Source organism: Otolemur garnettii, unplaced genomic scaffold (assembly GCF_000181295.1).
Source record: "Otolemur garnettii isolate 467f Iridium unplaced genomic scaffold, OtoGar3 scaffold00067, whole genome shotgun sequence".
Classification (NCBI taxonomy): domain Eukaryota; kingdom Metazoa; phylum Chordata; class Mammalia; order Primates; family Galagidae; genus Otolemur; species Otolemur garnettii.
This window is the reverse complement of record NW_003852462.1, coordinates 6,664,152-6,675,789: the sequence shown is the minus strand read 5'-3', so window position 1 is coordinate 6,675,789 and position 11,638 is coordinate 6,664,152. Positions and strand designations below refer to the sequence as shown.

The 11,638-nt window shown below is 47.2% G+C and overlaps 1 protein-coding gene across 2 annotated transcripts in view; it reads left to right on the top strand.

Annotated features, from left to right (window-relative positions):
* CLSTN1 (calsyntenin 1) overlaps positions 1-11,638 on the top strand; it is a 71,160-nt gene that overhangs the window by 55,586 nt on the left and 3,936 nt on the right. For both annotated transcript variants that reach the window (XM_023515164.1, XM_023515166.1), the window contains 9 exons: positions 576-824; positions 1,112-1,233; positions 4,626-4,788; positions 7,575-7,631; positions 9,015-9,172; positions 9,422-9,570; positions 9,894-10,120; positions 10,588-10,758; positions 11,109-11,254. In XM_023515164.1, coding sequence (XP_023370932.1) covers positions 576-824; positions 1,112-1,233; positions 4,626-4,788; positions 7,575-7,631; positions 9,015-9,172; positions 9,422-9,570; positions 9,894-10,120; positions 10,588-10,758; positions 11,109-11,254 — 1,442 coding nt within the window. The remainder of the gene's footprint in view (positions 1-575; positions 825-1,111; positions 1,234-4,625; positions 4,789-7,574; positions 7,632-9,014; positions 9,173-9,421; positions 9,571-9,893; positions 10,121-10,587; positions 10,759-11,108; positions 11,255-11,638) is intronic.

Sequence of the window (11,638 nt, the reverse complement as noted above, 5' to 3'; positions counted from 1 at the left end):
GGTTGCAGCCATCGTTGTTTGGCGGGTCCGGGCTGGATTCAAACCCACCACCTTAGGTGTACGTGGCTGGCGCCTTAGCTGGTTGAGCTACAGGCGCCGAGCCGCTGCAACGAAATTCTATGCAGACATTTAAAACTATACTATAGAATAATAAGGACATTGGTGCTTGCTATATGTACACAGCAGGACACCACTTTTATTTATTTTTCTTTATATTTTTAAATTTCTGTGCACTGGGTCATCTGGTCCACGGAGGGTACACTGAGTATCTGGATTCCATTTTTATTAAAAATATGTTATATATGTGTCTATTTATAAAGAGAAGATTGACAGTGTTTATATAAACTAAGTGGCATGTATTTGGCTGAGGTTACAAGAAATGCTTCGTTCTTCCCTTCCTTAAAAAATAGAAACAAACAAAAAAACAGTTATTATTTTGTAATAAAAACTCTTCTTTTGAGGAAAAGTCAGCTAGTAAATTGTGTAACTACACGGTAGAGGCCATAGCGCGTTGCTGCAATGCTTGCACACCTCCTGAGTTCTCCCCGTCGTTCACACCAGGTCTATGGTTTCAGGTGCTGCCTCTGGCACTGCCGAGCTGCTTCCTTCCCCAAGCAGCGCCTTGAACTGGACCATCGGCCTCCCCACTGACAACGGCCATGACAGCAACCAGGTCTTTGAGTTCAATGGCACTCAAGCAGTGAGGATCCCAGATGGCGTTGTTTCTGTCAATCCAAAAGAGCCTTTTACGATTTCCGTGTGGATGAGGCATGGGCCTTTTGGCAGGAAGAAAGAGACGATTCTGTGCAGTTCAGACAAAACAGGTGGGTTCACTGTCACACTTCAGCGTCCAGTGGGGTGGTCGCCAGAGACAGGCACTTTTTCTTTCCCTTGAAGCCTCCCAGCAGGCTGGCTGGTATAGACAGTATTCTGTATTCTGTGCTGGGGCACTTTGTCCTCAGAAGAGCCCACTTCCAAACCCAGCCTTGGCCCAACTGGGGAGTTTGTTTCTGCAGATAAAATTGTGTCTTGAAAATCCACTCAAGAAACAGCTTTTTTTCCTCCCTTGGGTCATAAGCTGGCAATTTACCAGGAGAAACTGTCTCTGCAGATATGAATCGGCACCGTTACTCACTATATGTCCACGGGTGCCGGCTAGTGTTCCTGCTCCGTCAGGATCCGTCCGAGGAGAAAAAATACAGACCTGCGGAATTCCACTGGAAGCTGAATCAGGTGAGTGAGTTGAAACTCACTAATGATGATCTTTTAAGAGAGATTAACTAGGTCCTGCAACTTTGCTCATGACTGGCTGTTATAGTCAGCATAAATTGTGATTTTATGAATTCTGTGTCTTTGGGTAGTCAGAGTAACAAATTAAACCTGTTTAATACCTTTTAATACTAAAAGGTAACCTAAGTTACCTAAGTTTTTGTTTTATCCGTATGTTACATACAAGGAATTATTTTTTTTAAAATGTTATTTTAAATTCAAAGTACTGTTCACTCCAGGAGGCTAAGGTGCGTTGGTTGCTTGAGCTCAGGAGTTTGAGACCATCCTAAACAAGAGCAAGAGCCCATCTCCTGCAAAAAAAAAAAAAAAATTGCCAGGTGTTGTGGCAGGCATCTGTAGTCCCAGCTACTTGGGAGGCTAAGGCAAGAGGATCACTTGTGCCCAAGAGTTTGATGTTGCTATGAGCTATGATGCCAAGGTACTCTACTGAGGATGAGAAAATGAGATTCTGTCTCAAAAAACAAAATTCAAATTACTGTTATAATTTATTGAAATAAGCAGCATCCAGCATTTGCTTAAAAATTAGTAGGATTGAGATCCTTGGTTTTACTCAGGGAGCCCTGGTAGCTTAGTAATCAGGGGTATCACAGGATATTAAAAAATTTCAAGGAATAGCTCAGCGCCTATAGCTCAGCGGCTAGGGCGCCAGCCACATACACCAGAGCTGGTGGGTTTGAATCCAGCCTGGGCCTCCCAAACAACAATGACAGTTATAACCAAAAATAGCCAGGCATTGTGATGGGCACCTATAGTCCCAGCTACTTGGGAGGCTGAGGCAAGAAAATCACTTAAAGCTCATGAGTTTGAGGTAGATCTGAGCTGTGATGCCACAGCATTCTGCCCAGGGCAATAGCTTGAGACTCTGTCTCAAAAAAAAAAAAAAAAAAAAAAAAGAAAAGAAAATTTCAAGGAACTAGCAATCTTACATCTTTCAGGTAGCACATAAATACAGGGTGTCCCAGAAGTTGCCACACATAGGGGGAAAATGGGAAGTTATAGTTCAGCATATCTTCGTTTACAAAATATTTACAAAATATTCTCTACATATGGTTCACCTTTTTTTTGTAAAATTTTATAATGAACATTTTGTAAATAAAGGTAGGTGCAGCTACAATTTCCCGTTTTCCCTGTGTACAACAACTTTTGGGACACCCTGTACTGCTTACCCAGTTTACCGATATGACAGATCACGTCACATTCCCTTTGATGATGTCACATCTTTGCAAAGCTAATCTTAGAACAACGATTGACGTGATAAGACGTAAATATCACACAAAAAGACCCACGTGTTACAGAAGGAAGCCTCCTTAAAAGCAGAACAGATCATCTCTTGATTCAGGATTGGGCCGAGAAAGGAACTTTTGGTCTTAGCTTAATTTTGTTTGGTTTATGGAGTTACTGGATAAAAGTTGACAGTGTACCTGTAGTTGCTAAAATGTAACACTGTCTAAAATGGTTACAAGATAGATAAAAACGGAGGAGTCTAAGTGAGAAGGGATAAGAGCGGGTGGTGGTAGAAGGTCAAGTGAGACTCGGCAGCATTCATCTCTCATTGATGCACTTGGTATTTATGTAAATATCAGAAACTTTTACTATAATTTTTTTTTTTTTTTTTGAGACGGAGCCTCAAGCTATCCCCCTGTACAGATTTGGGTTTCTTTTGATTATAAGCATGATTACGTGCTTTATTTCTGATTACAAAACTTTAATATGGAAAATTTCAGACATAAGTAAAACCTGACACGTGAGTATAAAGAAAAGCCCTGGGTACCCTTCCCCGAGCTTCAGTAGTCGTGAACTTGTGGTCAACCTTATATCATTCATTTTTACCCTACTCCCTGTAATAGTTTTTATCACCCACTCAAAAATTACTTAGTAATTTTCAAGAAAACCCAGGTAGAGCATTTCTTTCTCTGCAGACATACAGATTTCATTATGTATCTCTAATAGATAACCATAATCACAAAACATTTTTCACAACTTAAAAAATAATCAGCAGGTGGTACCTGGGGCTCAAAGGAGTAGGGTGCCAGCCCCACATGCCGGTGGTGGCAGGTTCAAACCCAGCCCTGGCCAAAAAAACTGCAAAAAAAAAAAAAACCCAAAACTTAAAATTAAAAAAATCACCAAAATTCCTAGCATCATCAGACATCCAGTGTTCACACTTACAATTGTATCATAAATGTTTCTGTTTTTACAATTTGTTTGAATCATAGTCCAAACAAGGGATCATACATACATAGTAGTTGGTTGAAACATGTTCTTGATGCTTGGTGTAATTTGGCACGCCGTCTGAGCTGTGTGTTCATATTTATTTAGGTTATGAACTTTATTTTTTTTGAGACAGAGTCTCACTATGTCACCCTCAGTAGAGTACCATGGTGTCACAGCTCATGGCAACCTCAAACTCTTGGACTTAAGCGATTCTCTTGCCTCAGCCTCCCAAGTAGCTAGGACTACAGGTGCTCACCACAGTGCCCAGCTATTTTTGGTTATACTTGTCATTGTTGTTTGGCAGGCCTGGGCTGGATTCGAACCCGCCAGCTCCGGTGTATGTGGCTGGCACCTTAGCTGCTTGAGCTCCAGACGCTGAGCCTAGGTTATGAACTTTAAATTGAAAAAGAAAATATGTGTACTATGGTGTCTCTTATTCTGAGATTAGAGGTGCTTTTCACTTTGGTCCAGAAGAGGCACAGCCAGTTGACGGACTAACTCAGCCCCTCAGCGGGCAGGTGTCCTGCCCGCCAGTGTCAGAGTATCCTGGTATCATGCTGTTGGCAGAGAAGAATCTGGCAGCTCCCTTTGTGGGATTCTGTCCTAGGTTGAGTGAGCCTTGTGGCCTTTTAGTGAGATGTATTTGCCAATACTTTGGGCTTTACTTATATTTATGTTTTTATATTTCCTTGAGACAGGGTCTTGCTCTGTCACCTGGGCCAGAGTACAGTGGTATCATTACAGCTCACTGCAGCCTCCAACTCTCAGGCTCAAATAATTCTGTCTCAGCCTCCCGAGTAGGGAGTACAGGTGCCCACCACCCTGCCTGGCTAATTTTTCTGTATTTTGTAAGGAGAGGGGGAGTCTTGCTCTTACTCAGGCAGGTCTTAAACTTCCTGGCCTCAAGTAGTCCTGCCTCTGCCTCCCAAAATGCCAGGATTATAGGCATGAGCCACTGCACCTGGCGTTGTTACATGATGTTTCATCCTTTTTCGAAAGGCAGATACTCATTATGTGTGACTTGTTTCCCCCATCTAGTTGTATTACATCCAGTGTGTGTCTTTTGAAGATAGGGAGGGTGGCGTTTCAAGCCCCCTAACCCTTCCCTTTGCCTCTGGTAGGTCTGTGACGAGCAGTGGCACCACTACGTCCTCAACGTGGAATTCCCCAGTGTGACTCTCTATGTGGACGGTGTCTCTCATGAGCCCTTCTCTGTGACTGAGGATTATCCTCTCCATCCATCCAAGATAGAAACTCAGCTCGTGGTTGGGGCGTGCTGGCAAGGTAATGTTCCTTGGCGTCCCCACCCAAGTCGCAGGAGTTAGAGAATACGTCTTTACTGTATTGGTAACGGGCTCTTACCAGCATTTTATACCCCTTACCCTCATTTCCTTCGTCTGATGCCCCTCACAGGTGTAGCTCTATCCGAGGATGTGTAGCAAAGGTGTGTTCCAGGACTAAAACACACCATCACCTTTCCTGGCAACCAGAGAGGGAGAGTGTAGTTAGGGAACCAATTTATAAATTCACCTGTTTGTTGAAAAGTTCACAAAGACAGAGCAGCAGCGGTCAGCAAATAAAGGACATAAGTAGAAGCCTGCCGTGGACCTGGAGGCCTCATCCAGAGTGCCCCTCGCTCGATGACCTTGCGGGAACCCCATAAGGAACTCTTCACCTTCCATCAGGGCCACGTCTGCAGGGGATTCTGTGCAATCTTTGTTAAAAGACTGGGGAGTGGGATATGCTGACCACCAGAGCAGCCACACTGGTTTTTTGTGATTGCGAGGTACAGGCTGTGTGCTTCTTCAAAGCAGAAGAAACTACGGTCCAGAGAAGTAAATGAGCCCAGGGTTACCCAGCCAATCAATCATGGTGCGAGGATTTGAAGCCCAGAAGCCTGTGCACTCTGGCCTCACACTCAGACCAGGGATTTAAGTCTTTCTGTGGCATGGAGTCCTTTGGTGGTGAAGCCTATGGACCTCTTCTCAGAATAATTTGTTAATAACCTATAAAATATGTAGGATTTCAAAGGCAACCAATTACATTGAAATATAGTTACTGACATACTAAAAGATTGAATTTGTGCAGTAGTGAGACCTGTGGGGCTTTTACCAACATCAAGAGCAGGCCTTTAGCAGCAGGTCCAGAAATGGCCATAACTTCAAAGTACTGAGGGGCTTTGTGATAATATTTTGTGATCCTGCAGCAGTCGTGGCCTGATGTGAAAATACTAATGATTTCTATTAATGACAGTCGCTGCCATTGCTGCTGTGGTCTGTAGCCTACATTTATAACCAAAGGCTATGCTGAATTTCTGAAAATAGTGGGAATAAGCATGTACTCTTTCCCCTCACGTTCACAGACACCCCCCTCCTCAGTCTAACTGGGCGTTCACGAGCCCCACTCTGACCCTTGTTCTTATTCTCTGCTGGGTCTTTTCATCTCTGCCGTCATCACTAATAGACGTTTTTGTTATTTTGTTATTTTTTTTCCTCCCTATGGAAATAGTATGCCTTGAATTAGGTTAGAAATGAAAAAGCCTAATTCCCAAGACAGATTTACTTATTTTAGGAGAATTGGAACTTCATAATTTTCCTACAGATTCCCAGAGTTAACTCCGGCGACAATTCACCCGTGAGAACATGAACGTGAGGCCAAGGAATAAGAAATAAATTGTCAGGGATGCAGGAATCTTTCAGTTGGTAGTCCTAAAATTTTAATTCACATATTCCCTCCCAGTTTGGACAATAATTTGTGAATAATTATTTTAAAAATATGAACAAAAGGGCGGCGCCTGTGGTTCAAAGGAGTAGGGCGCTGGCCCCATATGCCAGAGGTGGCAGGTTCAAACCCAGCCCCAGCCAAAAAAAAAAAAAGAATAAAAAAATACAAGCAGAAAACTAAATGTTAACTTTACATTCTGGAGGCTTTGGCACTTTGTTTAAATAACCCCCCCCCCCATCCCTCTGGTCCCTGTTGGTGTCACCATATTTCTACCATTAAGTATCAGTTTTCATCTTCTGTCATCTCTTTCTATCTCAGCCCTTTCAACAAACTCGGCCAGAAAACAAAACAAAACATTTCCATTTCCAGATCAAACAAACAAAAATTGTTGAAAATGTAGGTAATAGGGAGGAGGCCACTTTTTTCCTTTCAGTGGATTCAAGATCACTTTATAAGATCAATTCACCATGGAGAGCCTGGGCTGTAGGCAGCAGCTTCATCTCCATTGACAGAAATGTCCTTTGTGGCGCCGTGTGGCAGAGGAGCCGCAGGGGGGTGGAGGTAACAAGTGTGCCATGTCTCACCCCTGGCCTTGCCCCACAACGCAGCCCCACACGGTCGGTGCCACAATCCCAGAAAATATGAGTTCCATCCTCAGCCCCTGGCTGCGTGCCATCTGCAAGGGCCCGTGCCCTGAGCGCTAGAGCAGGAGCCAGAGCTGCTGTCACAGGGTGTTGGGGCCCCCAGGCCCACCACGGTTATGTTTCCCTGGGTGAGTTCTTTACCCAGTAGTCTCAGTCTCCCTGTGCATTCAGAAAAACCGGGTTAAAATGTCTTTTCTCTGTTGCTTAGTGGTTAAAGTCTAGACAGATGCTAACTTGTTTTGAGCTTCTAAAAAATAGGGACGTTCACTTTTTCAGGGGCCATGTACCAGGCTTTGGGTACTTCTGTGCTGCCCCATCTCTTGTCCACACAAAACACCTTCCCTGTTAGGGAGGAAGGCGCTGGGTTTGGCACGTTGATACCTGCAGTCAGCAGTGTGCCTCCTTGGAACATCCTACTTAGCAGCACAGACCAGGGGGATCAGCGAGCTCGATGCTCTCAGTCTTGGCGTTTTGGATCAAATCTGTGTTTTGGCGAGGAGGATGCGGGAAGGTGGGAAGCGTGGGGTTGGGGGTGGTAAGTATCGCTCTGGGGAAATGAGGCAGGTCCCAGAGAAGGACAAAGGAATGTTCTCTTGATGTTTTGTGCTTTTTCTGCTCTGAAACCGATTTTCCAGGTCCTGTTTGAATGAAGAGCCTAACCTCTCGCTCCTTCTCCACTGTCTTTGTCTTGCTTTTCTACAGAGTATTCAGGACTTGAAAGTGACAATGAAACTGAGCCTGTGACTATGGCCTCTGCAGGTTGCTGGATTTCTTTTCCCTACAGTTCACTGTCGTGTTTCATTAAAAGATGAGACATTGATTCATTCCACGTGTCGCATGCAATGCCCAGGTTGCACTTTGGCCCCAGACGTCACCTGCGCGGCTTCTCTGCATCACGCTTCCCCATCGCTTCCCCACACCTGCCCGTCCTGGCCCCACATGGCACGTGGCTCAGTACCCGTGGGGTTTATCCCCCCCATATCACATTCCACCCTGACGCCCTTGCATGAGGCTGGCTCCCTGCCAAAACCTCAAGGTCAGGTTGGAGGGGCTTGTGTAAGCTGAACCACGAGACACAAAAAGACTTGTTTCTAGAGATGAATCTAAATAGATGTTTCTTAGAAATCTTAGTCGGCACCTGTGGCTCAAGGGACTAAGGCTCCAGCCACATACATCTAAGGTGGCAGATTCGAATCCAGCCTGAGCCCACCAAACAACAATGATGGCTGCAACCAAAAAATAGCCAGGCATTGTGGCGGGCGCCTGTGGTCCCAGCTACTTTGGAGGCTGAGGCAGGAGACTTGCTTGAGCCCAGGAGTTGGAGGTTGCTGTGAGCTGTGATGCCACCGCACTGTACCCAGGGGAAAAGCTTGAGGCTCTGTCAAAAAAAAAAAAAAAAGAAAGAAAGAAAGAAAGCTTAGTTCCTCGTGATAATTTGCAATGTCTGACGCCCTTATCCAAATGAGACTCATTGCTGAAAATGTGTCTGCTCTTCATCAGTTGAAGGGTTAATTTCTCCTGTTTGGAGGTCTTTGTTATAGCCCCTGAAGGGCCACTTTCTAGGTGTCTGTTTTCGTCATAGCATCTACACGTCCCAGTTATCCTCAGTGTAGGAGACAGAAAGGGTGGGGATTCAGCAAAGTGGCAGCTGTCTGAGAGGCATGTATATGGCTTTCCAGTGCAGGGCAACTTAGCATGCCTTTGTCTGGCTACGGGGCACAGGCTCACCCCCACCCGTGTGTGTGTGTGTCCAATGTTGCCAGTTAGAGGAAGTCCCCAGGCGAGCCAGTAGGTTGAGAAGGCAGTGGCTGAAGAGGCTGGTGCAGGAAGTGTCACCATGCACCTAGTGATGGGTACAGGGTCAGCACCTTTACCTGGGAATGGTCAGATGTGTGGAGACACTCAGGGGACCTCTTGGCTTCGGGCGAGGGACCCCCAGCTCCCTTTTCCAAGCCATGTGCATGATCATAAACGACTTAATTTCTTCATTGCGCTACCATGTAGACCGCAAGGCTAACAGGATTTGGTGTGAACTAACCCGCATGCCCATCCATCAGGCTGCCACCACGGTAACACTGCACCGAGAAGTGAACTGGGAGATTCAGGCTGACCGCTTTCTTTCTCCCCCCCTCACTCCCAAAGGTGGCGACCTGCACATGACCCAGTTTTTCCGAGGTAACCTGGCTGGCCTAACACTCCGTTCTGGGAAACTTGCGGATAAGAAGGTGATTGACTGTCTGTATACCTGCAAAGAGGGGCTGGACCTGCAAGTCCCTGAAGACGGTGGCAGAGGCGTGCAGGTAACATCTGCTCAGGCTCCTTAGACCTCAAGTGCAATGGCTGGTGGGATAAGGGAGCACCTGATGGATAAGTTTGCACCGTAGACATTACCACCCCAGAAAAGAGGCTCTTGTTCACTGGAATTACATCAACTTTTCTTTGAGTCACCAATTCAAATCAATCCCAGTCTAATCCTTTTTACTCAAGTACCCATGGTTTCCCCTCTTCGCACTTGGAACTTTGTTCTCTCTGTTTGGCAATGATTTCAGATCCAGGCCAACCCCAGTCAGTCAGTGTTGACCTTGGAGGGAGAAGATATTGGGGAGTTGGACAAAGCCATACAGCATGTTTCCTACCTGAACTCTCGGCAGTTTCCCACGCCTGGAATCCGAAGACTCAAAATCACCAGCACCGTCAAGTATGTCCTGGTTTTTAACGATAAACCTGTTTTCCTCTCAGCGATACTTGTGTATTTAGGTTTTTAAGACAGTCTGGCCTCCGTCCTATAGAGAAAGGGGAGCCACACCGTGTCAGCAGAGAGCGTGAGTGAGAGATTCCAGTAGTGTTTATGTGTCATGCTTGGAAGCAGATTCCTGGAGTGGCTGCTGTTGTCTTTCCCCTCCAGGGGCTTACGGAGTCCTCTGTCTTCTAACACCACGTGCCTCCTCGCACAGGTGGGCTCTGAGACCAGCTCCCCTGACCAGACCAGAGCCCTGACCCCTCCCTGTCTCTTGCTGGCAGGTGTTTTAACGAGGCCGCCTGCATCTCGGTGCCCCCAGTAGAGGGCTACGTGATGGTTTTACAGCCCGAAGAGCCCAAGATCAGCCTGAGTGGCGTCCACCACTTTGCCCGAGCAGCTTCTGAATTTGAAAGCTCAGAAGGGGTTTTCCTTTTCCCCGAGCTTCGAATCATCAGCACCATCACCCGAGAAGTGGAGCCTGAAGGGGATGGGGCTGAGGACCCCACAGGTAACAGCACCTGGCATGGCAGGAAACCCTTTTGCCGCCACTTAGCGTACAGGGCTCTTTTTCTGTGTGGGGTTTTGGGAGGTATTAATGTTCTGTTGCTGTTTTCTGCTTCTTGAATCTGACCCACGGACTGGTGCTCACTGTGGTCTTTTGGAAACCCACCTGGGGGCCTTCCATCTTCTCTGTTGGACGTCCAGTTCTGAGATGTAGCTTGAGGTCAAGGGGGGGAGACACTGGCTGGAGGCACTGCTTGCTCTTGCCAGGCTAGTCAGCCCACGGTGGGGCAGTGTCCCCACCGTTCTCACTCAGGACAAGTGAAGTGATGTACCCCTGTTTCTTGGAACCAGCTCTCCCCTGCCCTAGCACTGTTCCTGAAAAGGGGCCTGTGAATTTGTGGATGAGCCTCCCTGGGCCCCACTGCTTCTGCTATTTCCGGTTAGCAAAAACAGCTTTTGCCATTTTTGCAGTTCAAGAGTCACTGGTGTCCGAGGAGACCGTGCATGACCTGGATGCCTGTGAGGTCACGGTGGAGGGAGAGGAGCTGAACCAAGAGCAGGAGAGCCTGGAGGTAGACATGGCCCGCCTGCAGCAGAAGGGCATCGAAGTGAGCAGCTCCGAGCTGGGCGTGACCTTCACAGGTGAGAGGCAGGCTGCCAGAATGGACGCTGGAAGCTCTTGGCCACCGGCCTCCTGCCCTCTGAGGACATGAAGAGGAGATGGGGGTGTGCGCTCACCCTCTCCTCCTGGGCAGGAAGGGGAGTGCAGGTGCTGCCTTGGGAAGGGCAGGTGGGGGAAGGATGTGATGGCCCGTCCCCCTGCAGAGGGAAAAGTGGCCCTGTGCACTTGTTACCCCTTCCCACCAGTGGAAAGCCAAAATGTGTGCCCGGCTGACCCAGGGCCTGACAGCCTGCCTGTGCCCAGGCCTCGGGCCTTGTTCCTGTTCCTAACTTAAGCCACCCAGCAGTCTTCTCACACCCAACCCCTGCAGGTGTGGACACCATGGCCAGCTACGAGGAGGTTCTGCACCTCCTGCGCTATCGGAACTGGCACTCCAGGTCTTTGCTTGACCGGAAGTTCAAGCTCATCTGCTCGGAGCTGAATGGCCGCTACATCAGCAACGAGTTCAAGGTGGAGGTGAGTGCGGTGCTTCCACCAGCAGCAGCAGCAGCAACTCGTGGCCCTCACACCTGCACATGCCAATTTTTAGAGCATTCTTGAGGGCAGAGGTGGGAGCCTTTTCCAGCTGGGCTCTGCCAAGGGCCAGACTGGGCTAGTTTGGAATAATAGGTTATGCTTAGGGTGGGCCTGGGCAGAATGGGTCCCCAAAGAGTCAGCCTCAGGAACCTTGCAGAGAAGTGACAAAGCACCAGTGGAAGTTAATGCTTTAGGAGTAGGGACAAGACTGTTTCTTGAGATTTCACATGAGAGAGAGAGAAAGAGAGATATGAGGATCTGTTTTTATTTATTTATTTTTTGAGACAGAGTTTCACTATATCTGCCCTCGGTAGAGTGTCATAG